Source organism: Neopsephotus bourkii, unplaced genomic scaffold (assembly GCF_033783945.1).
Source record: "Neopsephotus bourkii isolate Nb327-2 ecotype Australia unplaced genomic scaffold, CSIRO-AGI_Nbou_v1 NB_838, whole genome shotgun sequence".
NCBI classification, from domain to species: Eukaryota; Metazoa; Chordata; class Aves; order Psittaciformes; family Psittacidae; genus Neopsephotus; species Neopsephotus bourkii.
Genome location: NW_026901334.1, coordinates 2228267 through 2254807, shown reverse-complemented (window position 1 = coordinate 2254807; position 26541 = coordinate 2228267). Strand labels below are relative to the sequence as shown.

The following is a 26541-nucleotide window of genomic DNA, read 5'->3' as shown; positions in this document are numbered from 1 at the left end:
TCACTAGAAATTTAGGTGGTTTCCCTGCAAAGAATTGTTTAAGGGATTTGGAATAATCCAGGTCTGCTGGAGCCAACACAGTTCATCCTTAGAAAGCCTGGTAGGCACTAAGCTCTGAGGTCCTGGGTTAGTTTTGGAAGTAAGAAGGAGCTGTAATACTGTCTGTTCTGTCCTGTGGTGGGTCAGGCTGAAGGTGTACATCATAGCTGGCTCTTTGGAGACACAAGGCACAACTGAGTGCCCCTGTCTGCTGTGACTCCCAGGCTCCTAGCTCTGGAACTACTGGAGAAACAAAACCAGCATTTGAGAGATTAAAGCAACAATTCACAAAGAGCCTTTCCAGGTCCCATGCAGGAAGGGAGCGTGTTGAGGAGCAGAGAAGGAAGCTCAAGGAAGAGTTTCTTTTGACTTGTCCTCTGTCTCTGGCCCATTTTCTGTCTTGTTCGCAATACTGTAGTAGTAGGAGCGGATTATGTTTTCCACAGTAATAAATCCTGGACGTTCTTCCCATCTGCAAGGGCAGAAAGGAACAAATAGAGTCAGCAGAAAGGACTAAAGTGGACTGAGAAGATTCCAAGCATAAAAGAACCTGAGGGAGAACAGCAGCCCAGTTGTACAATGGCTTAGGAAGGCGAATGGGACTTTTCTGGGTTAGAGAGGGTCAAAGGTACAGACATTCTGACATTGTCCAGGACTGGTACAGGCAAATGGAGGGGTATGAGAATAAAGACATAGGTGCATCGTTCATCATGGACCAGGGAATGAGATCAAGGCAGGAGACATCATTTGCTTTGTGGTGTTCCCATCCAGACACTGTGTGCTCTTCTTACGCCCAGCAAACAGCTGAGCTTGTGAAAGCTTTACCTGTAGGTCCAGCATTGCTGCATGAGGGTGTACATCTCTGCCGGGCAGTCCGTGGGGCATTCCATGCGCTTCCCTTGCTCTATGAAGCTGATGACCTCTGGACCTTTCATTTTCTAGGATAAGATCAAGTAGGAAATGCTTAAGGATTTTGGAACTGGCAACAGGATTAGAGGGGACAGATTAGAGCAGGGTCCAGGGTAATGCTTTGGGCCCATGCACCACACACCCGTACAGTCACTGTTTTCAGCCCAGCACCCAGCAGCAGTGTCTGGTGTTGCGCCCAGCCTGCAGGACTCAACCCAAGCATGGGCAGAGCAGTGGCTGAGCAACTGATTTTTCATCTCTGCAAGTGAGCAAAAGGATCAAAGGGAAGCTCTGCTTTCATTCAAACCCAAATCATTTTGTTTTCTGTTTCTTCTCCCTTAAATGAGCACAAAGCTGCAGGATCCAAACAATCTAATTTGTGCCTTTTGTAAAGTGGAAGTGAGCCTGTCTCCTTTCCATTCTGACAGTGGGAAGAGAACCCACACAAGGAAATAGAAATGATAGTTTTAATGCTTGTCAGCCTGTTATAGAATGAGAGTAAACTGTGGCATTCCTCTGTGATGGACCTGGCTCTGACTCACCTTGTATGGTTTCTGCCCATAGGTGAAGGCCTCCCACATGGTAACACCATAGCTCCACACATCACTCTTGCTGGAGAACTTGTGGTAGAGGACACACTCTGGGGCATACCATTTCAAAGGCCATTTTCCTGCTGTCCTGGCCTGTAGCAAAGCAAAGGGGAATATTTCCACCCTGAGACACAGACTGCTGTGAACTGAACCTGAACTCTGCTTTGCTCAATGTTTGTCTCAAATGTGATCCCACACTGCTGAAAACATCCCCTTCCCTAGGCTGGGAGCTCAAGGTCCCAAGCCCTGAATCCCAAATGGAGCCCAAGCCCTGCTGTCTTGTTGACCCTGTTCACCTTTGCTATGCTTACTCTTACCTTGTAGTAGCTGTCATCGGCACCAAGAGCCTTGGAGAGTCCAAAGTCACTGATCTTGGCGTAGTGCTGGTTAACCAGCAGGACATTTCTGGCTGCCAGGTCCCTGTGGACAAAGTTTTTTTCCTCCAAGTACTTCATCCCCATGGATACTTGGTGCATCAGCTCCACGATATTGCTGACTGTAATCTCGTCTCTGGGGAAGATGAAAGGATGACACAGTAATAAGGGACCTGCCATTGCTCTGCACACCACGGTCCCCTTCAAGCTTTCTAGCTTTCTTCTTGCCTATCAAGGCAGGATGAACATGGACATCCCTGCTCCAGAAGCATCAGTCCCAGTTACCTCACATGAAAAGACATCTCTTTCTGCTGTTATCAGCTTCCCACAAAGCTAGGCTCCCCTGGCACCAAAGAGTTTGACGAGAAGTGCAGAAGATCAGCCAGACACGTCTTATTCAGTACTCACTTCTTGGAAGCCAAGAACTTGTTGAGCGGCCCTCCAGAAGCCATCTCCATCACGAGCATCAGGGACTCTGCCTCGCAGACCCCAATCATGCGGACAATGTAGGGGTTGTCCAGCTGATGCATGATCTGGGCTTCCTTCATCATTTCATCTTTCACCGTTTTCTCATTGTTGCTCTTCAGCACCTTTATGGCCACATCGATCTGCTTCCTACATAGAGTGTGAGAGGAACACACATGGGATGAACTAAACAGCAGCTGGACTCAGGTATCATAGCCAGGAATGTAACCTGCTTCTCACATGATACTGTTTGATCTCTCAACAGCAATCACAGTGGCCTTTTCTGACAGATCCCTACACAATACTAGAAGGCTAAAGAGAAAAGGACCACCTCGCCCTTGTAATAGTAGCCCAGTGTTTGCCATCTGAAGATGCCTCACCTCACACACAGAGATCTGCACCACCACTGTCATTTTTCAAGGGGGAAACGCAGGCACACAGTGGGCAAAGGCCATCTTTGTGGACTCCTAGACAGCATAGATGGCATATCTCCTCAGTCTCACTTCTTTGCCCTGACGTGCACCAAGGTGACCTCAGAAGCATGGACTTGCTCCTCTGAGCCCAGAAAATGCCTTCAGAAGTGGTAGTCTTATGCCAGGGAGTGTGCAATCACACTCTTGGGCAATGAGGCTGCCACTGAAAGTCACTGGAAAGTCATCACTGACATTCCAGGGTATCTCACACCTCCACCCCATTATCACCTAGGGTCCATCTACCTAGAAACAGGCTAACCCTCAGCATCCTTCAGGGCAGCACTCACTTTCTCATTTTGTAAACTCCTTTCTTGACACAGCCAAAGTTTCCTGCCCCCAGTTCCACTTCATCGATCATCAGATGGTCCCTCTTCAGGAAGAGTTTCTTATCCTTCAGTTCCTCAGGGTCACTGTACGGGCTCTCGTAGACACTGGTGTCCATGGGTAGCAGGCGCGACTTCCCTGCACCTTCCCAAGGGATGCAGTTGTTAGTAACAGCAAATGAGGTACCCTTCCCATGCCTCCTTCCCTCACTGACTGGGCAGGTTTTCTCTAGTCTCTTGACTGATTCTCCCCCAGGCTCCAGCACTAAAACCTCCCTCCTGGGCACATCCCTTCCTTTCACACCCCATGGCCTCTCCCAGTTACAGCTGCTGAAGGAGCCAGGATGAGGAGAGGTCTCTGACCCACATATGAGGCCCTGCAGGACCTGGGCATGTGCATGACTTCACCCCATTGAAATAGAACTGAATACACTTGAGTATTTAGCAGACAGGATGGAAAATGGGGAATAAGACTGGAATTATTTTACTGGATATGATGGGGAATTGGATAAGGCTTGGTTCACTGGTGCAGTTTGGCAATATTCTTCTCTCAGAACCCTGAAATCACTGAGTACTCCTGGGTGCCTTTGTAAGAAAGCTTGGTAATACAGCTCTTTGACCAGAAAGTGATGTAGATGTGTCAGGTAACCCTGTGGCTCCTGTAACATCCCCAGGTCCTCTCTCCTGTTAAGACAAGAGGGCTTTCAAAGATGCTCACCTACAGGCTCTGGCGTGTATCCATCTGCATTTAGAGGCCCCAGGTGTCTCTGGAAAATAAATGGGGATGAAGTGCATAAAGAAGCCAGAAACTGCTTCAGTTTGTAATGGGAGAGGAGAGGGATGGGGGCTCTGCGACCCAGCAGTGCCCAGCTGGTGGTTCCATCTAAAAACCCTGGGGTGTGTACAAGAGATTGCAGTGGTATCCAGCTGACTTTTCTCTTCCAATCCTGCCTGGAAGTGCCCCAAAGGGACAAGTCTCCTGCAGTAGGATGGGTCATCCAAGCCAAGTCTCTGCAGCTTGTTTTGTGACAGGAAGGCTGAAGGCAGCAGCCAGCACACCTACCTGCCCAGAGAGCGGCCCCTGTGAGCAGGGACACCACGTACCACCATCCCAAAAGCAGACAGTGACAAAGCAGCATGGGACACGTTTGTCCAGCACAGCTTTGAACGCCAGCACTGCTTGCAGCAGGGTCGCCGTGACATGGGATCCCACCACAGATTGTGAAAGCTCTCTGGGAATGATGGGTGAATGCTCAGGCCTTCATTTAGCCTCTGCTGGGCCTGGGATGGGCTCAGGGAGCCCGAAGGGGCTGGTTTCAACACAGAGAGCGGTGACTGAGTGCAGCCATACCCCGAGGCCAGGACACAGAGGGAGCACAAAGACCTGGCCAGTGGCCAGCGGCCAGCAGCAAGGCTGAGTGTTCCCAGAATCCCACCACGTCTTCCTTGCTCCTGCCTGGCAAGGAGGGCAGGGGGGAGAGGGCTCCCCAAGGACAGCCCCACATGTTGCAAGGAGCACAGTATGAATGGAAACCATTTTCAGCTCTAACGGTAGCTGTGCCCAGCTATTCCTCATCCCCATCCAAGCTGGAAAGGGGACAACGTTGCGGCTGGGCTTAATATATTCCATTTGAGTTACAGAGTTTTAGAGCAGAGGTTGAAGAGCAAGCAGAGGTTGAGCAGCAAGCTTGAAGTGCAATAATGTTAAACGACTGAGGTATCAATAGAACAGACCCCCCCCCAGACTTACGCTCACAGAGGGATGGGTTGGTGGAACTGGTGCTGCAGACACTGTGAATCAGGAAAGAGAAGTCGTTATTAAGAGTCTGCCTATGTCCTAAGAAGGATAACAGCATCAGTCCTTGAAGGACTGTGTGGCTGCCTCTGTCTCATCCCCCTCTTCCCTCTTAGGCAACAAAGGTCTGGAAACGTGCCTAGATGTGGGTGCTATTCCCACACCAGCCCTCAGGGATTGCAGGCCCACTGGAGCACCCTACAATCTCCAGAGCAGGCTGAGCTGTTCCCCAGAGCCCCCCATCCAAGAGATTGAAGGTCCCATGGTGACATCTGTGACACTTGGAGCAGGGCAGTGACCCATGGCTTTGAGTCTTCAGCCCAAGAGACCCCCCAGGAGCCAGACTTGCAGGGCATGTTTCCTGCTGCCTAAAGAGCAGGTCATTCTTTAGAAGCTGCCTTTGTGGCACCAGAAGTCTCTAACCAATTTGGAGCATTGATTCCCTCATCTGCTCCTGACTTTGGGCCACCCTAGGCCAGGCCACTGTTAGCAAACAGGACATGAGACTTGCCCAGTTTGCCAGAGGACCTCATCATTCCCTCACTACCAGAGTGTGAGCAAGATTGGATATGGTAAAGGACACTTGGGTTGGTGCTGCTCAAACTGGCTCCTCTTGGTGATAAGCCAAGGCGAGGGATGGCACTGGGAGATGTCAGCTCACCTGGCATGTTGGGGTTGGGGCAGGTTTCCCTCAGGTAGAAAATCAGCCCGTCCGGTTTGAGTTTTAGGTACTCCACCAACTGGGAAAGGAATTGGGGGAAGAAGAGAGGGTTGTGAGGATAAAATCAACTCTTTCTCTGCAGCAACTCGTGGGAATGATTTCTCTCTGATTTAGGGCAGAAGAAATACTTTATTCCTTTCTCTCCTCTATCTGTGCACTCAGGTATCTCCTAGAGTGTCTGCGTACCTGGATACCTGCGAGGGCTGGGAAGAACTTGGGAAGTTAGATAAGGACTGAAGAAAGACAAGAGGAAAACCTCCAGGAGAAGAACTGGGTAGGGCATTCTCACTGTAATGCTGTTGTTGTCCCAGCCAGAAAGGGTTTTCAGTTGTCTTGTGTTTGATAAAGCCTGAAAGAAATCCTTTGCTTCCCACAGGAGCCCCAGGGTGAGCTCTGTGCATCCTGGCTAGGTTTCCACTGCAGGTCTTTAACCTCCTGCTTAAAACTGGGTAGTTTCTTTACCACCAGTTCAAGCACAGTGAGGACTTGACTCTGGCTGCAGACAGCCAGCCCAGCCCCAGGCCACTGGGCTGCAGAGGAGACAAATCTTTCTGTTCCCCCCCTGCCTGGTTCAGATTTCATCTGCAATTGGGAGCTGGCATGGTTCCGTTGCCATAAAAATGCCCCAAAGCCTTTGTTTTCAATCAAATTCAGAGTGAAAACAGTCCTGGGAATTTGGAAAACCCAGCAAAACAAAGTCACTGTCCCACAGACAGCCCTGCCCAGGAGGGAACGCTGGATATCCCTTCCCCAAAGCAGGGGAAGGTGTGAGCTATGGGGCAGAGCTGGGCTCCAGGGGTGTGTGTGACTCCCCAGCAGTGCCAAGAGCTGCTGGACCATGTATCACAATCCCTAAACCCCTGCCCCATCCTCATGAGGACTGCTGGGGCACGGCAGCCATCACCACGTCCCAAAGCCCCTGACTCTCAGGGGTGATAGGATGTTAGGGTATTAGGATGATTGGATATGAGGAAAAAATCCTTCCCTAAAGGGTGCTCAGGCATTGGAACAGGCTGCCCAGGGCAGAGCTGGAGTCACTGCCCCTGCAAGTGTTCACAAACCATGTAGATGAAGCCCTTGGTGCCATGGGTTAGTGGTGGCCTTGGCAGTGCTGGGAACAGTTGGACTGGATGGGCTTAAAGGGCTTTTCCAAGCACGTTGGTTCTATGATTCTGTGTGTCCCTGGTGCTTGGATCTTCAGTCCTGTAAAGACTGGCAGCTAGCTCAGGGCTTCTGGCCTCCCCTGCTTTTTGCCCTTGGAACATAAGGCACCAATCTGCACACAGCAGTTTTGCTGGTCCAGGAGCAGAGAGGGACGAGCCGGAGGGACAGCCTGGGATGAGCAATCACATCAGGGCTTGCTGCACATAGAGATCCAGGGTGCACACTGTGGCTGAATGTGTGATGGTTGCTGATGGGGTGCAAGTATAATGAATACAGCATCTCAAGTACCCTGGCTTGATGCTAGACATGAAAAGCACTGATCCTCTTATTCCTTTGGAGAGACACTGGACTGGTGTAAGGCGTGAAGGCAGTGGTAAAACCAGCACTGTTTCAGAGCTGCTGTGATACCCCAGACTTAGATCCACTTGGCTAGGAGTGCACAGAAAGGAGGGGATCTGATAGACACCCAGCCCCAGGGAATGTGAGAGTTTTCTGGAAGGGACTACAACCACCCATATGTGGTCTTAAAGCTTTTAGAGCTCCACATGGCCTGGCCTGGCCCTCAAGACTAACAGGGGAAAAGTGCCTTCCCTTTATTAGGATCAATGGTCAGCATCCCACAGTGCAGTACCTGCCAGAGTGTGTCGAACTTAGTCCCCTCGGGGATGGAGTACTTGCCGGACTTGTCATGGTCTATCCGATAGTGATACACGGTTTTGCCATAGACAAGGGAGAGGGCATAGGTGCCGTTTTCCTTCCTTTCTCTCAGCCTGGTGGGAAAGAGAACTATTAAAAACAGCCCTAGGGTTTGCCCTACAGATTATCATGGCTGCAGTGGTGGTGGGCACATGATAAGGTGTTCCTGCATCCTGCTGTTGGAATTGCCACATTCCTGACACCCCTCTGCAGAGGCTGAGAAGGGACCCTTCACCTTCTGTCTCTTGCTTCTCTCCTCCACCCTGTCCAGTTAATTCTTTCTTTCCCTAACTCATTCAGGAGATAATTTAACTAAGGTCTGTCTCACCTTGGCAGAGATACAGAGCCAATGCTTTCTCCTGTATTCTATTGTCCATGCATTGTCTACATGTCAGTGTTAAATGTCCTCACCCCTGAACTCTGCATCTCATATCATCTGGTGCATTAACACACATAATGCATAGAGATATCTAAACATGAGAGACAAATAAAGCTCCAGATTGGCTCTTCATGGAGATGAAGCACTGTCTTTGAGAGACCTGTAACCACAGCCTGACTGCATTCAGCTAAATCTCCTCTCAGGAGCTGCCATGTGAAACAAGTAACTTGAGGGTAGTGGAGGGGGGGAAATGGTAAAGAGGACAGTTCACAACATCTGCCAGGGCTTTCCGTACTCACAAGAACTTCCCATCAGGTTGTGCCCCTGAGTAGAGCCTCCGTTCAGCTTCGTCCCGGGTGATGTTACCATGGTACCAGGGCATCCTCTCATGGGCTGTGGTGGCAATGAGCTTCTCTACCTGTGGAGCCTGGCTTATGATGGCCTGTTCGAGTGCATCCCCCTGGAAAAGAGTGAGAAAGGAGGCTTTCTGCCACTCTGCTGCCTTCTTGCGTGGCTTCAACACAGTTTATTTTGCACCCTTTTTGGGTAGATGACCTAGGAAACACGGCCTTCTCTCTCGTAATGGAAGTGCCTGTGGTCTTAATCATGACTATCTTAATAGTGAGTTGAATTCTGTTCTGCTGCAGAGCAGAATTCCTTGCTTATCTAAATTGGTCCCATCCCTTGAATCCAGCAAGTCCATTGACTTGCTGCTGAGGGAACAGGGAAGTCATCACATTTGTACAGAGCGTCTTGAGGTCAGGATCCTGGGTGTCTTTCAGCCTCACATTCCTGGAAGACCAGGACCTCTTTCTGGTGCTTCTGCCTGACTGCTCACTGCCCCTGGACACAACTTGTTAAAAGCGGTGGAAATCATGTGGGGGACCCTAAATTGAATTTATTGGCCCCCCATGCTTTATAAACAACTGTAGTTTTTCCTTTGCCAGTAGGTGGCAATGTCCTTTGAGTTATCTACCAGCATCCAGCACCTTCCTGGAGAAACCCTATAGGACACATCCTTCTGTCAAACACCTTTGGTCTAAACCAGATCAGATTTCGAGATCTATCCAAGAAAGGCTCCATAGGGAGAATGCACAAGCCATCTTTCTGGGAGAACTTGGAAGTGTCTGACTAGGCAATGTCACGGTGACAGCAAGGAGAAGGAGATAATTTTGTGGCTCCCAGTGTGACCATTCACAGTTTTGCCTTATACATGTATTGTGTATTCCGGTCTATAATAAAATCCATGAACTTGCCTGTATGGAGAGACATGATGCAGTGCCCAGTACCTCAGTCTCACAGGGAAAACCTCCCCTGACTTCAAAGAGCGAGGAAATCCTGAGCAAGAATTTAAGCCTGGTTTTATTACATCTTCAGCACAACATTATGGAGGCACAGACAGCTCACAGGGAGAACATTGGCCTGACTGAAATGAGCATCCCATGTGCCATAGAGGAGGAAATGGGGAAATGCTTGCAAGGTGGGCAGTGAGCTCCAACGTCCTGCAGAGCAGGCACCACACAGAGGAAGAGTGAAGGTTTGCGAAGATGTTGAGACCTGCTTCTGAAGAGGAAACTGGAAGAGAGAGATTTAAGCCTGCTTTTAGTGCCTGCAGCCTCTGAGGAGAAGAGCCTTGTTTTACCATGCTGTAAGAGGCGGATGACAGCGACAAGAGGAGGTCAGAGTGACAAGTGGCACTAAGCCCCAGGGAGCACCCCTTGCACAGTCCCACCCCACCTTTGGCAGCAGCCAGTACCTCGAGTTTCCACGTCTGCCGCACGTATTCCCGCACCATATTATCCCTCATGCTGTCGAAAACACCGGGCTGGGGCTCCACACCGCTGGGGCGGTTGCAGGGCTTGCGCAGGGTGCAGCAGAGCCCATCAGCATCCTTGGAGTAAAACTCACAGAGCTCCTCCGGCCCGCAGTGCGCTTTGCCCCCCACGATGGCGTAGGTACCGTTCATCTGGCGCTCGATGGCGTAGTGGTAAAACTGGAGGTTGCAGACCATGGAGAGGACGTAGCCCCCCAGGCTGCGCAGGCACTGCCGCAGCAGGAACAGCCCATCCGACATCCCCGCCAGCTTCAGGTACTCCTCCGCTTCTGCCCTGGCAATGCTGCCGTAGTAAAAGGGCAGGTGAGCTGCAGCATCTGGCATCTCCGTGCGCTCACCGGGATGGCCTGGGCTGGCTCACGTGCTGCTGGTGCTCGGGCTGGAAGAGAGAAGCAGAACTCTTCACCAACACGTCAGTTTGCAGAGAGGTTTAGGTGGAATCCAGCCTCATCTCCCTGGGGGTTCCTCAGCCCTCAGCTGACTCCCTCTAGGGTCGTTTCACCACTTGGTGTTACAGTGGGTGCATTCATATCCCCCAGTGAATCCTGCCCTGATGAAAGTGTAAGTAAAAATCCATCTAATATCAATTTAAAGATTTCAAGCAACAGAGAATGCACCGAATCCTACAGCGAATGGTTCCAGCAGTTAAATATCTTCACTATTAAAAATGTGTTTATTAATCCATCCCAAAGTTTTTAACTTTGACTTCCTACCATTTTCTCACCAGCCCTGTTCACAATAAAAGGAAATTCTTTTGCCTCTCTGAATAAATCAGTTTTGCCATGAAGAACTAAAATGCCAAAATCTTAACTGCAACTTGATTCAAACACAAGATGGGCATTAAGGGTCTAAACCCATTTAGGTACACAGTTACACCAAACATAGCAAAAGGAGATAAACCTAAATCTGAGTGCTTCCGGTCAGATGTTGACCATCAGATGACAGCAACAAGATGGAACCTTCCTCTAATTGTCTCTTAATACTTTAGGGATGTTTTCCCACAATACCTGACTCTGGCTGGTTTCTGTATTTGGCCGGAGCTCAGATGTGACCACCATCACTGCAACGGGAGTTTAATCCCACTGTCTCTGCCAAGCTGCAATGTGCAAGTGTTACTGGAGCCCCCTGTTCAGAAGACCATAAACCCCCAAATGAATGTGCTGCTGTAGCATCAGCTGCAGTGGGAACCAGCAAGAAACAGCACTTTGTGACCAAGTCACTGCAGAACCCCTTTGCCAAAGAGCTATAGGTCTGGTATCAAATAATCTAAAATCCCATTCACAAACACAAGCCAATTTCCAGCAATTAATAGAAGCATTATCATATTCATTTGTTCCCTGGAGCCTGATCTTTGATTTTGTCACTGTGCAAATGCTGACATCTAAAAGATCGAAGGGTTTTTCTCCATCCACATATCCCATAAATGCGTCACCCACATTCAGAGTGGAAAAACACACTGTCTCTTTGGCCAGCACACTGGGTATGTGCCCTGTAGGCTTCCCAGTGTAACTCTCATTTCTGGACATGATGGGAGAAGTCACTGCCCAACGTGTTGGGCCCACTGCACTACACCTGTAGTGTCCTCTGCTCCCAGGCAGTGGCTGGAGCTGTGCCTGGGCTGGTGCTCAGCCCTGCTCCATCTACTCTGCCTGCTTCAGCCCACTCAGCAGCATAGTGACAGGGCCAGGTCCTGCCAGCCTCTGGGATGGCTGGAGCTGGGAAGGGGTTGGCCTGATACGGGTTTTGTGTCAGCAGGAATGGGGTAGGGATCAGAGAGAAACCATTCTGCTGTGTGCAGCCACGCTGCTCTGCTCAGCCTGCAACAGCAAAGACCCACGGGGCGCTGGATTTGTGGCAACCAGCCTCTTCTCTACCTATTTATTGTCTTCATTAAGACCAGCAATGGCCCGGATGAGAACAGGAAGGGAGAGCAGGCTCTGCGGAGGAGGCGTTTTAGCCGAGGCAGGAAACCACAACAGGAAGCCGTCAGTGGCGTTTGCAGTTGGGTGCGGGACGAGCATAAACCATACCAAGTGCAGCACAAATAAGCCTGAGCTGTGAAGCCCCTTTCATCAAACGAAGCAAAGTGGGGTCTTGGCAGACCTGCCAGTCTGGGGCACGGAAAGCAAATGAAAACACCCTGTAGGGCAAACCTGAACTGGAGTCAGTGCTTAGAACCAAGGCAACGTCCTGATTCCTTGAGGTCTGAAGGCATCAAAGCAGCCCAGGCACTGGACAGGCATAATCCCCAGGTTCAGCTCCTGAGACAAGACAACTTCCAGGTCTTCCTAGCCTTAGCCTGGTCCCAGGGGAAGGCAGGTCCCAGGAAGGAAGGATGTGAGAAGTGAGGATTACAGCTCTTGTTTGTAACTCCAGTCAGGCTCATGAGTCATGTCCACAAGCCCAGGAAGAAGAAGTGCTGAGTGGGCAGTGGAAGATTGATGTTCTTCTTCATGTGCTACTAATTTCCACTAATTACCTGGGATAAGCAGTGACTAGGAACGAGAACACTGCACCCAAATGTGCCCATTCCCTCTTCTGGCAAGTCCAGGACCACATCACAGCAAATGCAACATGTTTGGCAATTGTTCAGAGGTGAAAATGAGAAGGCAGAAGCCCTTGATGACCACCCAGCTCCCACAAAGTTTCCAGCTGCCTACACAAGGGGTTCTGTTATAAACAGGCTGCTTTTCCTCTCCAAGCACAGGGCTGTGAGTCAAGAAAGACTCATAGAGATATGAGAGTGAACCCAGGGATCAGAGGCTGGTTCAGATGACGCCACCCGTTTCGTACAAGCCTTGTGCCACAAATGAAACCTCTTAGAAAATTACCCTATTTAGAAAAAACTCCCAAGTCCCCAGGCATGAAGGCAAGTCACATCCTGCAAGTCTAAGGGCAGATTTGGACAGGACGATTCCTAACCCCTCTGAAGCTCTTGATTTAAAAAGGTTTATTCTACCATCCTGGCTCTTCCTATTTCCCATCCACCAGCACAGGGTCTTCTGGGCATAGATAAGCTCCTCTTCCCTACTACAGCACTGCTCCTAACACTACCTCTGCAACCTGAGCAACCCTGATACAACCTCAACAGACCCGCACAAACCTCATGTAGATTTTGCTTTCTGACACTGTAAAATGCAGATGAAAATGAGAACTGATTTCATGGATTGCTTCTATGAGCATAACAAACCAGTGCCTGGAAGAAGCTGTGGAAGGGACTCTCCACCACTCTTAATTTCAAGTAAAAGGACCTGATTTTTTCCAGCAGCTGCTGAATCTCTTGTCCTTTGGGATGCAGTGACCCAAACCCTAGGTGTTGCTATTGGCTTCAGGAACAACACCATCCCCAGGTTAGAAAAGGCATTTAGACAGAATTGCCTTAAGACCAGAGCTCCTGTGGTAATGGCCACAAGTTGGTGCTGACATGAAGATGCGCTGAAAAAAGCAACAGCGTGTAAAAAGTATTTGAATCTGTGCACCACAACACACAGGAAAGGCAGACAGGAAGCTTTTGAGATGTCGATCAGATCTATATATATCACTGGCCACTTGCTTTTACTTAGATGAGACAAGAACCATCAGGAACTGGTTGGATTTTGTCATTTCTCAGAACAGCAGAACCACTCTGTGCAAATCTGGAGCCAGTCCTGTGAGCAGCAGGGTGCACTGGTGAAACCGGAGGAAGCACTGGCATGCTTCAGCATCCTGTTAGGACCATATTTTCTGTATCAGTGTCCTACCAGCAATAATCCCTTGTATAACACAGCCCTGGCTGGCTGGGCTGTCTCTTTAAGGTGGTTGGGTCAGCCTGGGGGAGAGGAGGGACCTGCCCAGGGGAGACCTGGGAGCATGGGAGCCATGCAATGGGGAATCAGCCTTGGAGAGGGTTTAAGGGGGCTCAGGAGGTGGTGGCAGAGCTGCTGCTAAGGTTTGTGTTGGCAATGTGGGGAGGGGGCTCTTTAACAGCTTATCAAAGGTGTTTAACTGGGGAGGGAGGGGGCTCTTTAACAGCTTATCAAAGGTGTTTAACTGGGGAGGGAGGGCAGGCAGATGGAGGAGAGTGGGAATGTGCGCGGGAGATGCGCCTGTGCCGTGGCTGAGAGGTGAGGTCAGCCTGAATGATGGGGAGGGAGTCGCTTTTGCGCGTCAGCTCTGTCCTGAGCTCCCAAGTGGCCCGCGCTACCTCTTTGTCTCCTCCTGGTGTGAATTGGCCTCTCTGAGCACCTCCTGGGCAAGGAAGATGCTTGTCGCAGTGCCTTGCCTAGACCCATCTGCAGTTAATGCACGAGTAAATGCGTTTTCTTTCCAGCCCTTCGGCAGAGCAGGGCTGAGCAGAGGCTGGAGGCAGGATTTAGAGGTGGGAGCAGGGTCAGAGGTGCAGAGAGGGGTGGTAGAAAGCACAGTGGGTCTCGAGCAGCAGGTACAGAGGGAAGAGCTGCAGTGCCTGCAGAGATGCTGGCCATGTACAGGGACCTGGCTTTCCCCGGGCTGCACAGGAGCTGCTGTCCCCTATCCCTTCCCCTGGATTCCTTTTGCTTATCTGAGCACTGATTTACAGTGGAGAGCCTGGCTGGAGATGTGAAGGGCTGAGAAATGTCTGTCTGCAGTGTACAAATTCCCTTTCCAGGCCATTCTCCCCAGGAGGAGCTGGCACCGTGCAAGAGGATGAGCTGAAGAGCTCATTCCTGGAGCTCAGGCACATGGGGTGGTTTTGAATTATGTAACAAAAGGCTTGAAATCGCTTAGATTCAACTTGGAATGCTTCTTAGTTCAAAGAAAAACCTGAAAAACTGAACTTTGGATTGGCCTGGCTGCATCCTTCTAATTGTTCCTGATGAACGTTTAATTTTATTTATGCGCTCCATGGCAGCTCTTCCCAAGATTTCCTCATGAGCACTCACATTCCTGGCTGTAACTGCTTTCCTACCCTCCCTGCTGACTCTTCATTAAAACCTCAGCTCCTCAAGAGTTTATTAACACTTGATCTCCGTGCGAGTGGGAGTTTGTGAAAGTGTGAGCCCATTTACGTCTGTGCTCAGGAACAGTGAGCCTTCTGCTTACATGGCAAGATAAGCATCTGGGTGAGTATCACTGACTCAGTCCTGCCTGAAAGGGTTGTGTTTACTCCACAGGAAAACCTGGTTCATTTCCACTAAGGACCTTGTCTGCTCTTGCTGCCCTTGAAGCAAGCAGGTAAGTCCAAACTGCCCCTCCACTGCCTGTGCATCCCACCCCAGGTACAGAGATGCTTCCTATTCCTCCTCCCTCTTCGAAGTGGAACATGGGAACCACTTGGCCCCAGCAACAGCCCACAGGCCTTTTTGGGTGGAAAAACGTTAACATTGCACAGCAGCACTTGCAAGGGCCACAGAGGGACCTGGTGCTCCTGGGATGTGCTTGGTGTGAAGGCTCCCAGCAGTGACACGACTGCACCAGACACAGGCTTTGAGAAATGCTGATGGTGGAAAGATCAGTACCCATCTTCCCCTTTCTAAATCCCTGGCCAGAGACCTTGTGCCACCCTGTCCCAGTATTACTGGTGATCAAATATAAATAGAGGGCATGGTTCTGCTCAAATGCTTCTGACCTTAACTTTAGTTCATCTATTCTAGAAGCAACCAGTGCTGACCCAATGGTAGAGGTAATGGGTGACTGGTTTTCTGTGCCTCCTTTCAGCCAGGATGTGACCTAGGCAGGCTGCCTTGGGTCCCCTTAGCTCTGTTAAAACACTTATAGTTTGATGGGTCGATACATGAGCCCTTCCTGCAGAGCCAGCCTGACACTCATACCTGTGCCCAGAGGCTCAGAAGATGCCATGTGCCACCTCTGCTCCTACCTCATGGCTCTGTGCTGCTCTGTTTCAACTTGGCCACTCTGAACCCTGCCTGAGCAGACAAGGGTGCTCATCCTTCCCCAGAAAGGGAGAAATGGTGCAATAGAGCATGGAAAATTGATGACATGCTTGTTTGGTGCAGTCAGATGGCAATAAAGGCCTGAGCTCATTCATATCCTGCTGGGGACTTGTTTTCCTTCTGTGGTTATTTGTCAAATGCTAATGAGTGGAAGCAATTTGCTCCTCTAGCTTCAAGAGCAGGAGAGAAGGAGGGGGCTGGGGAGGGGGAAGGCCACCTGCATGGGGGCTGGTGGGTGGAACTGGCTCCCTTTCTTGTTCAAGCTGTTGTTTTAACGGCCGGGATTGCCTGGTTCCCAGAAAGCGGTGTTCTGGGGTTACCCTGCTTCCTCTGGGCTCCTCACTGATGCTCAGGAGCCTGCACTGCTGCTGCCCAGGAGACTGGGGCAGGTATTGCTGCAGTGCCATAGCGAGGAAGTCAAAGAGGCAAAGCGCAGTGAGAGTATTGCAGTAGGCTGGTCCAGTGGGTCTCTGGATCATGCAGATGGTGTGTTACTACCTTTGGGTTAACACAGGTAAATTGTTGTATGCATAAACTTGTTTGCTGTTTACGTGTGGTCATGCCTGTGGTGTATCACATGCTCTATCAAGCAGAGTGCATCTGTCTCTTACTAAAACCTTGTTGTCTGGTTGTGCTGTCCTTGGGGAGTATGGATGGAAAGACAGAACCAAGCACGTGAATCTCTGTGTGCTCCTCAGCATCCAAGGATTGCAGCACAGAGCAATGCAAGTGGCTGCTCTTAGTCTGCTTTGCTGACTCAAGTTCTGCCACCAGCTGTAGGAGTTTGAGCTAAATACTTGGCCCTTCCCTTATAGAAAAGGGTATTGGTTCTTTATCTAGTGCTTATCTTCCATTGAAAGATCCCTGAGCAAGTGTTTATCCTGCAAGTGTTCACAAACCATGTAGATGAGGCCCTTGGTGAGATGCTTTAGTGGTGGCCTTGGTAGTGCTGAGGGAATGGTTGGACTTGATCTTAAAGGTCTTTCCAACCTGGTTGATTCCATGATTCTGGGTAGGAGCCCCACAGATCCTGATAAATCAGAGTGCAGAGAACCATATTTTTCCTAAAATGCTGTAATGAGAACCACAGAAAATTTAACTGAACATGGGTCTTTGTTTAAACTCAAGCTGACGTTAACGTTTCATGAACATCCAGTGATGTGGCCTGGCACAAGTACCCAGACCCCTGCATCCTCCACAGAGCAGAGCTTTGCTTTAGGCTTCAGTGACTGGGTTCGTGCAGGAATAGAAACCTGAGTTTTGGTGACCTTGGAGCTGCTCCTGGTTTAGAGCAAGCCAAGTATCCCAGGTGAGCACCTTCCCTCTAAGGGCAGCTCTGGAATAGGTGGGAGCTGGGGTCCATGAGCACACTGCTGTGCGACAGGGTAAAGCAGTCATTGTGTGGTCCTAAGGCAGCTTGTGCTGAGCTGTTGCATGTGGATTTAGTTTGGAAGGCTGTGAAAACACCCTGCTGATCCTTTGTAGAGCCACACTGGCTCCAGACCCATTGATCCTGAACAGCTTTTAATTAGGGTCTAAGGTACGTAGTTAAACACAGTACATGCCGTTTCCTGCCTCCTATCCAAGTGCTCCTGGGGTCTGATAACTCAGCTGTGGGTCATGGCATCTAAAGAAATGATGTCAAGTTGTTTGTCTTGGGGATGTGTGAGCACAGAGCTTGTCCTTGCCACCAAGGTGGAGCTGGTGTTGACAGCTAACCAGAGAGAAGAGTCAGTGCTCCAGCAGGATGCTGTGGGGCTTGGGGCTAATAAATGGGTCCATGGAGCCAGTGAGAGAAATCTGCAGTAACTCATTAAAAAGTCAGAGGAGAAGGGCTCTGCTTTTCTGCTTGTTTCTACCTGGCCTCCCTGCATGACCCTGTGAAGGGCTTTGGCTGAGATAAACAACTTAGCACACAGCATTCATGGGCCTAGCCATTGACTCCTGCCAGTGCAGAGCATGTGGGCAGTGGCAAGCAGCACAAAGATTAACTGAGGTATTCACATGAGGAACTGATGCTGAGCCTGGTGCAGTAAAGCTGACACAGAAAGCTTTGAGCCAAAGCAAGCACTGGCTGTGACGCATCTTACTGGACATAAACTCAGTGTCCTGCACTGGTCTGAGTCCTTCTGATGGTGATAAGTGGGTCCTTTCCCTGCAAGGACTGAAACCTGCTAAGCAGGCTGGATGCTGAACAATGTGCCCTTCTCTCCTCTGCCCCCCTGCCTGCACCAGGTGGTGAAGTGGCTGACAACTCTATTCCCAGCCACCAAATGACAGTGGTTTTGTTACATAAACATCTGCATTTATGCTTGTCAATATGAGTAATATCTGAGCTTACACTTTAGCAGTGTTTATGTTTTGCGATGCCTGTGATCTGTGGAAGATCACAACCACCATAGGAGTGCACAGGCTGTGTCCTGGAAAGCCCAGGGGGAAGGAAAGACAGGGAGGAGGAAGAGATAGAGCAAATTGAGGAGATGAGGACCGCTGTGTGTGCAGTTGCAATCAGGTCAGGTGTAGAGCTCCAAAACCTTCTTTGCTTCTGGTGCTCAGGGCTCTCTGGCCACTGGGCTGTGATGCCTTCCTGATGGGATGCCCACTTTTTGTACTGCACTTGGTAGGATGCTGCGTTATCAGTTCTAATGGGGTACAGCAGCTTTTGTGCTGCCTGTAACAGGGAGACAACCTTCTCCAGCACTGCTAGAGGGGATTTGGGCAGGCAGAGCATAAAGATCCAACTCAGAAGTTGGTTGAGACACAAAGCAAAGCACTTCTCTGTGCTTGCAGTAAGCACCATGGGCTCTAATGGTCGTGAATCACAGGGTTTCTCAATCTCACTTGGGAAGCCCAGGAGAAGGGGGTTAAGCAGTGGATCCAAACATGACCAAATGAATGTGTTGGGCATCTGGTGCTTGCCGCCAGTGCTGCAGCCGTAGCACTGGCTTTTAGGAGCAGACTTTTACTGTAAGTAGAGCAGGGGGAAGCTGCTGCCAGGCATGGAAGAGGCTGGCAAAGCACTGGGTGCCCTCTCAGACTTGCAAAGATGAGTTTTGTTGGCGTGCAACAGACCAGAATAGTTCCTTTAGTTTAAGAAATAAACACCACCCATATGGTTCAGTACCAGTGGCCAACATAATCCCAGCAACTTGGTGCTATTGAGATTACTTATTCCAGTAGATGAATTGATGGTAGAAGTGTTGGAAACATCACAGGTTCAGGAGAGAGCAATGAAGGGCCTGACTGGACTGATTAATGAGTACAGCTCTTAGGGATGGAGCGCATGCATTAGCTGTTGACCAAGAGTGATGGGGGGAAATTTGAGAGCAAGGTATCTAAGGAGCATGATCCTCTTTCAGAGAGGAAAAGCTGGTTTGAATGTGCCGATAAGATGATATGGGGTAAAGGAGAATGTATTCATCAGTGGAAAGTAAGTCTGGTTATCAAGAAACATTTCCTAATGATTTATCAGGATATGGAACATGAGAAATAGTGGAAGTCCCATTGCTGGTCACTTAACATGAGATCAGAAAATGTACTGTAGGGAACAATCCTCCCTAGCAGGAAGAAACTGGGATGAGCTAATAGGACTTTCCCATATCTAATTTCTGCAATTCCATTAGGGAAAATAATACTTTCAATTTCTTTCTCTGGCCAGTGTAATCTCCAGTTTGGCCGATGTTCTGTGGAAACCCGAAAACCACTGAATGCAGAATCATTTTGCATCCACTGTTGACATTTTTGGTGGTCTTTTGTTGAGCACCAGTGTCTGAAATGAGGATGGACTCCTCTCCTTGCTTGTGGACCAGGGTTACATGCAGTAAATACTCTCCAGAACATGTCTGTAACATGAATCAGTGACCAGCTTACATGGTGACTGAGGTGAAAAGCCAGCTCATTCTCTGCAGCATGGTAAGTTCTTGGCTTTTGTCCTTCCTATGCTGTCAATGGGAGGTTGTATTAATCCAAGTCTGCCTGTCCTCAATCTGTTCTTACATGGGTAAAATGCACCATCTCCCTTAACTTTTCCACCAAGGAAAACCAACTTTGTACTAACCTTGTACCCAACCACCCCATTGAAAGCACCCATCCTCTTTTCCCCCTTGGGCACAAGACACTAGAACAAGCAGCGGAGGGTTCACAGGAAACTTTCTGGTCACCCATCTTCTGCTTCACCTTCCTGTAGCCTCCTCCTCTTGCCATCTGGACATGTGGGATGCCAGTAACCCAGATTCTCCAAGGAGAACATAGTGGTCCATGAGCTTTGTGCTGCAGAGCGCTCTAGGCTGTGGGACTGCATCCAGCCATGGAGGGACAGGCTGGATGTTCCTGGCAGTTGCTGGGGCACTGCTCACACAATTGTAGTTGCTTTCACAGCTCATTGCATAGTGGGTGTGCCTCAGCAACAACAGTTAGTTGTAAATAGGCTTTTCTTTAGCACTCTTAGCAGAGATGGAGTGGAAATCCTTCCAGGTCCCAGGGAAGCCTTGCAGGGCATGTCCTGCCTTGCGTGGGCCCAGCTGAATTCCCAGGAGCACCCGGTGCTGTTTAACCCTGCCCTTGGAACAGGGTTTTGGAGGGATGCAGGCACCACTGGAAACTCTACCCGTGCTTCTGGCAGCTATTGCCACACTTCGCTGTGGCTGTAGGGCTCTTCTCTATTGTTGGCTCCTGTATCAAAATCATGTTCCTTAGGGCAGTGTTTGCTGGCTTCTTTCCCAGCTCAGCCACAGCACTGGAGTCTGTGCCGAGTACCCGTCTGCACAGTTTGAGTCTGGCAGGACCCTCGCTGATATTCCTCTGTCCTGGGTTCAAACTTAAACAGGGGAGAGTTAGGTTAAATAGAAGGCAGAAGCTTTTCCCTGTGAGGGTGCTGAGGCGCTGGCACAGGGTGCCCAGAGAAGCTGTGGCTGCCCCATCCCTGGCAGTGCTCAAGGTCAGGTTGGACACAGGGGCTTGGAGCTGCTCCAGTGGAAGGGATCCCTGCCCGTGGCAGGGGTGGGAGCTGGATGAGCTTTAAGGTCCCTTCCAACACAAACCACTCTGTGATTGTATGACAATGACTACAGGTCCTTGAATTTCAGATGTAGGATGTAGGGAGGATGCTTCTTCAACTGGTTTGTAGAAATGTGCATAGTCTCACACTCCTCCCTAGAGCTGTATTAACTTAATAAAATAAGGCTCTAGTTGTCATATCATATTTATGCTGGGTACTCCTACCTCTGCTTTCTTAGCTCTGGGCATGAAAGATACAATCTCAAATAAGTAAGGAGGGGCAAACCATACATATATGACTTCACAAGTAATCTCTGGGATCTGCACAAGCATCTGATGGAAAGAGGGTCATGATTTTCACTTTATAAAACCAAATAATAAGATTAAATGAAACCTTGTGAACTTTCCACCTGCAGATCCCAACAGCTTTATAGATACCAGTGTGATGTGTTCCAGAGCCGCATGCAGGGAGTTTTTTAATGAGATGGAGAAGAGGCAGGTAGGAGCAGGATAGCAGATGGGCAAGGGAAAAAGTGAATAATCTGTTCTTCACTGGACCAACCCATCATCTGTCCCTGCTAAAGTAATTCTGCATCATCTGAGAGAAGTGCCCAAACCCTCCTGCCATCCCTTTCAGTCCAGATTAGCTATGCAGTTGCAAATAACTTCAGTCCTATGAGGGTTTTTTGCATGCTCAGGAGCAGTGTCCAAGTACAAGCACAGGGTTGCTGCAAAGGATCCTTATGTTGTGATGCACCTGCAGAAGATCCTGTGTGAATTTGCTGCTCAGCTCATGCAGGGTCTGCCCAATGGCATGGAGAAGTGTTTAGCAAGCTGTGGCTGCCTTTAACACCTCTTGCCCACAAAGATCCTGCACTAGCATTGCACTGGGTGACCACAGCCACATGTTTCCAGTCCCAAAGCCAGCTCAGGTAGCTCTGAACGTAGTGCAGAGGCAGGCACTGAGTAGCAGCAAATCAAGCACCACAATCCAAAGGCTGTTACTGGCTTAAGAGGCTCCTGTGACTTAGGAAATGATGTCTTTGGCTAATCTGCCCTGGTATGAACAGAGAGACGATGGCAATCAGCAGGCAGAAGCAGTCTGAGGTCATCCTTCACAAGGGGCTTCTGAAAACGGTCCATTGGGTGATGAATTTAAGATCTCCACGCTTGCTCTTTGGCACTTGCTGCTCACCAAAGTAGCCACAGAGAAGTGGGAGATGGTTCTTGTATGCCGAGGGCATGTTTAACATCCCAGGCAATATTTGCCCAGGTTTGTAGGAAGGGCCAGAGCAGTGATTGAGCTACCCTGGGGTTCACTGGAGCCTGGGCACTGGCAGATCTGGAGCTTTAAGATTACAAACTAGGCAAATAAAGTAGAAACTCAGCCCAGAGCCTAATGTGCAGCTTGACAGCAAAGTTTATTGAGCATCAGTCGTTCTGCTTGGAGTTTTAGAAGACAAAAGCGGAATCTGAGCTTGAAATCTAATCTGTAACAAGGAGGGGAATTCTGCAACATCCAGCTGAGCTTCCAAAACTGCATGTGTAAAACATTGTCCTGATGGTTAGTGACAGTCTTGGTAGGCCTTCATCAACATGGAGGCGCAAACTTTGCCTCATTGCTGTTGTTCAGGATTTCTTTGAGCACTGTTTCAAAGCAGAGTGAGGCTGTATTTGCTGGTTTGTGTTATGAGGATTAAACTTCAGACTGTGCAGGATTGCAGGGCGGTCATAGGAAATTCCTGAGGAGGAAAATGAATACAACTGGAGGCAGGGCAAGCTAAAGACTTGGACTTGACCAGCTCTGCTCTTCTTGCAAAGGCTTATTAGCTCTGAAGGGTAAGGATGTGTTTGTGTGTGACCAGCATGTGTTTGGGCAAAGCGTGTGACTTGCAAGTGGTAGTGGAAGTTTGTGTTCACCATCAGTCATTTCCTATATGAAAAGGTCTGTTCTGAGTGTTGAAATGTTCCACTAACAGGCAGTTTGTTATCTCTATCTCCAAGTATAAAAGAGGCATAGAGAAATAATGGGTTAGATCTGCACAGGGCTTTTGGTTTATTCTAAATAATGGCAAAGGCTTTTTGTTACAGTTACTTGAATAGAATTTAGGGAAGCAGAGTTATCTCAGACCTTAGTTCATGCTTTAGCCATTCTGCCTCCCTTACAGTGGCTATAACTTTGTTTGCTGGCTCTGTATGGAGTTTGTAGAAAGCTGCCCCATGTTCTCCATGGCCTCTGGAATCTGTTCAGGGCTCTCTCCAGCCTGGCTCTGATCTCTGCTCTGCCCATGCAATTCCATACCCAGGAGGGCCTTTCCTGGCACCTCTGGGGTTATTACAAGACTAAGGAAGCACACTGAGTGATGAAAACTGTGTTTGAAGGGCATATTCCTGCACCGGTGAGGAAAGGACTATGCAAGTATTACACTTCAATTCTTAACCTAGTCTGACATTCTCACCTGATGCTACCGTATGAGTTAGCAGAGATCCCTGGGAAAGCAAGTGATAAACAAAATGTGGGGGGGTTTAAGTTGTATGAAAACAGCTCTCTGTACTTGTGTGTGTTTCTAACACTCTAGATTAATTTTCTCATTGCCCCTTGGTAGCAACTGCTCCCTGCATCTTTCTGTTCCCAGTCACATCACTCAACTCAGACCAACACAATGATTAGACATGAAAGAACCATCATCTCAGTGGCATCCTGTGCCATTGGCGTCTCAGCTTTCGTGCTGCTGATCCCACCTGCTTGGGGTTTGAGTGAGTCAAAGCTTGGCTTAACTGACACATCTGTTGTCCTTTCTGACCATATTGGACCTTTCAGACTTGGGCTGCTCAAGCCAAGGTTTACGTAGCTGGTTGAGTGAGCCTGGATCATGTACAGAGCCCGGTGCCTCTGAGGTTTTCTGCTTTCTGTGAAGCCAGTTGCCTTACAGGGCTCTACAGAGACTGTGGCATAATCCTTCCTGTCTGACAGTTCTGAGGAAACCCTCTTTCTGGTTAAGGTCTTCATGGGAATTAACTTTTAAAGTCATTGAACACACTCGTGTATATGTGTGGATTCTAACTGCTGCTGTGGCATCATCCATGTTTCTTTAGGAGATCCCATTCCCAGGAGCTTCAGCAAGCTTTTTAGAGACTTTGACCCTTTCTCTTCTCCAGAGGGAAAAGGACAATGAAAGGTTGAAGATACAGATACCATAAATATATCAGAAAGCATAACCATGTAGATCAGTTTGTTCGTCCCTTCTCCGGTCCCCTCTCCAGTTCTGCCCATGTGATGGGTTTCCCTGGCGTCCCTGCAGCATTTATTCCACAGTCTAATAGATCTGCCCATTAGGAAATGTTTTCTGAGGTTTAATCTCAACTTTCCTTTGTTCTAGTTTATTCCATAACCTTGAATTGATGGGACTTGGAACTGTTTTTCACAGACAAGTGCAGAGCAAAACAGACGAAGAAATAGAAGGAAGTAAATGTGAGTTTGACAGAGGCCTCTGGTTTTGGGTATATTTGCTGGTGTATTTGTCAGTAGGAAATCCCTGAAGTCCTTCTCAAGTATTTGGAGCATTATTCAGCAGGTGCCAGGTATCCTAAATGTCCCCACATTGCCACTAAGGCTGGTAGGCAGTTTAAAGAGAAACTCCCAGAGGAGACAAGTTTTGATGTTATGTCCGGGGGTAAAAAGAGAACATTTGGCCTGAATATTGGACTACAGTCTGTTGTTTCGGCATCTTCTGACCTAAATCCACCCCTGACTTCAAAAAGAGGACAATGGTCCCTAAACTTACACCAGGTTTTTTTCTGAACCAATGGAGTAAAGAGTAGAACAGGCAGAGCAGTCGCATGGTGAATAAATCTGGGCCTGTTGACACCAACATGTCACAGGATCTCCCCTCCTGCCACCAAACCCCCAGTGCTCCACAGTGCGCAGAAAGGTACGAGACAAAGAAGCAGCCATGGCGCGTTAACAGCTATGAAAGGTACCAACAGCAAAACAAGTGCCTCTTACCTGGCTTGCAGATGGGTGGGGTGTCTTGTCAGGGCTTGGCGACAGCGATTTTGAAGACAGAAAGGAAAAAAGAGGGAAAGTTTTCTCTGGCGAGTGAGAAATACGTTGCTTTTGGAAGATGGGAGGGGACGGGGCCACAGCATCCAGTGCGCTGCCTAGCATTCGCTAACCTCTGTTTGCTGGTTTCTTTGAAATGTGACCTATTTCCTTGCTGCACAGGAAAGGAAAGAAGAGAAAACAAAAGCTGTGTAGCTCGGAAGGGTGAAAGGGCTCAGAGAGCTTCTCAGTGCCAGGGCATGGGTCTTCTATGGAAGAAAACGGATCTGAAGAAGGTGGTAAAGAGCTGTCTCTGAGTAGGGCTCCTTTGGAGCTGTGGTTTGTGATGGTCAAGAGCTAGGCTGAGCAACTCAAGAAGCCTCTCCTAGCCTACGTTTCCTACCCTGCTTTCTGTTTAGTTCTTGTTGTGCTAAAATGGCCATATAACCCAACCAGCTGGGCTAGGAACCATCCTAAACCAGTCCCACCAAATGGTGCTTGGTTTTGGCAGGATTTTCAGCTGCTCCTGAGGGTCATGTCTCCCTCTCCAGAAGGGAAAAGCTTCTGTGTTTCGTCACCAGCCGTGGTAAACAGCTCACTGCCACCTCATTGACCTGGTAGAGATGGGTAGAGGGTCAGTGTTCAGGTGAATGGGAAGAAAGGCTCCAGCACTGTGACTTCTGTCTGCTGAATGCAAAGAGATGCCTCAATGAGGTGGATGGAGAATCCCAAAGTCTCATTGCAGGCAGAAGACTCTATTGTAAAAGAAGCTGGGACAAGGATCCTGTTCTTGTCAGGTTGAGCTTGCTCTTGTTAGGACTGATTGGAATAAAACCATATGGTAATAAGGTTAGATATGCAAAACGCAAGCTATCTTTCAGCATTACTCAACTGAACGGCATTTCATTGCCAAATCCCCCCTGAGGAGCCCTTTGCTTACACTTGGAGGTGGGGCTGTACACAAGGTTTACTCAGACATCCACAGTAAAGATTTTTCCAAGGACAAGGTGAGATCCTGAGATAGAAGGGATGAGTCACTTGGGCAGTTTACAGTGATGAAAATGCAGCATCCCAACACACCCCCCTTGCAGTGATAGCAGAGAGCTCAGTCCTCGCCCCTCAGCAAGGCGTCCTTCCCCTAAATCCCCACAAGGTGATGTACAATGATCTTGATAAAGGCTTTTTGATGGCTGTGCTTCAAAGCTTCAGGCTGGATTTACAGGTTTGGGAGATGCCAACCCCATTTTATCCAACACCTGGGACTGTTGAAGCCGAGTTTCACCGGTGGGCAGTTAGTTTGCACGTGTCTGAACTAGTGGCAAACCAAACCCACTTGGTTACAGCTGGTTTCACTTGCAGGTTCTCAACCTGCAGTGTTTGGGCTACAAACAGAGCAGAGTGATTTGTTTATTACAGCAGTAGCTAAAAGGCTGAATGGACTGTTGTTGTGTTAGGTACTGTACAACCATAAAAAGGGTTAGGCTGCGGCCAAGTAGCGAGTCCCAGCATGGACCTGGGGCCAGGCTGTGATGTAGAGCCAGAGCTGGGAACTTTGCCCAGGCCGTGCAGTTTAGACATAGCAAAAGAGAGAATATTTTATGTACAAAATGGTTCTACAAAATTACCCCATCAGGCCTCAGCATCATTCCTTATGTGTTTTAATGGCACCCAGGATAGAGTTTGCTGCCTTTTGAGCCCTAAAATGAGCACTAGCCTCAGTGCTGTGCAAGCTGGCGCTGCAGCTGGGCACGCTGGGTGTTTCTGAGCATTGCCCAGCAGCACTGAGAAGCTACAGCACAAAGCCTGCCTGGAATCGTTGCTCTTTGTGCT

At 49.2% G+C, this 26541-nt stretch overlaps 2 protein-coding genes across 3 annotated transcripts in view; one reads left to right on the top strand and one right to left on the bottom strand.

Annotated features, from left to right (window-relative positions):
- Positions 1 to 302: 302 nt before the first annotated feature.
- LOC133213620 (tyrosine-protein kinase ZAP-70) lies at positions 303 to 25351 on the bottom strand. The gene is made up of 13 exons (XM_061355970.1): positions 24676 to 25351; positions 9685 to 10141; positions 8228 to 8388; positions 7485 to 7623; positions 5630 to 5708; positions 4924 to 4964; positions 3892 to 3940; positions 3138 to 3318; positions 2321 to 2527; positions 1856 to 2048; positions 1491 to 1631; positions 865 to 977; positions 303 to 511 (listed from the first exon to the last, which is right to left on the bottom strand). Exons 2-13 carry the CDS (start codon positions 10084 to 10086, stop codon positions 388 to 390), a joined length of 1830 nt encoding a protein of 609 aa, XP_061211954.1. The 5' UTR covers positions 10087 to 10141; positions 24676 to 25351; the 3' UTR covers positions 303 to 387.
- Positions 14907 to 26541, top strand: part of ADAMTS10 (ADAM metallopeptidase with thrombospondin type 1 motif 10) — a 66469-nt gene continuing 54834 nt past the window's right edge. For both annotated transcript variants that reach the window (XM_061355966.1, XM_061355969.1), the window contains exon 1: positions 14907 to 14955. The gene's annotated coding sequence lies outside the window, so the exon portion shown is untranslated. The remainder of the gene's footprint in view (positions 14956 to 26541) is intronic.

Bases quoted from the DNA above. Each gene is read 5' to 3' on its own strand.
- LOC133213620 (XM_061355970.1), bottom strand. From the start codon at position 10,086: ATGCCAGATGCTGCAGCTCACCTGCCCTTTTACTACGGCAGCATTGCC. The intron at 2,528-3,137 runs GTGAGTGCTGCC...CACTCTATGTAG, and splicing joins GGAGTTTACAAAATGAGAAA to GAAGCAGATCGATGTGGCCA. The intron at 512-864 runs GTAAAGCTTTCA...CTGCCCTTGCAG, and splicing joins CAGCAATGCTGGACCTACAG to ATGGGAAGAACGTCCAGGAT.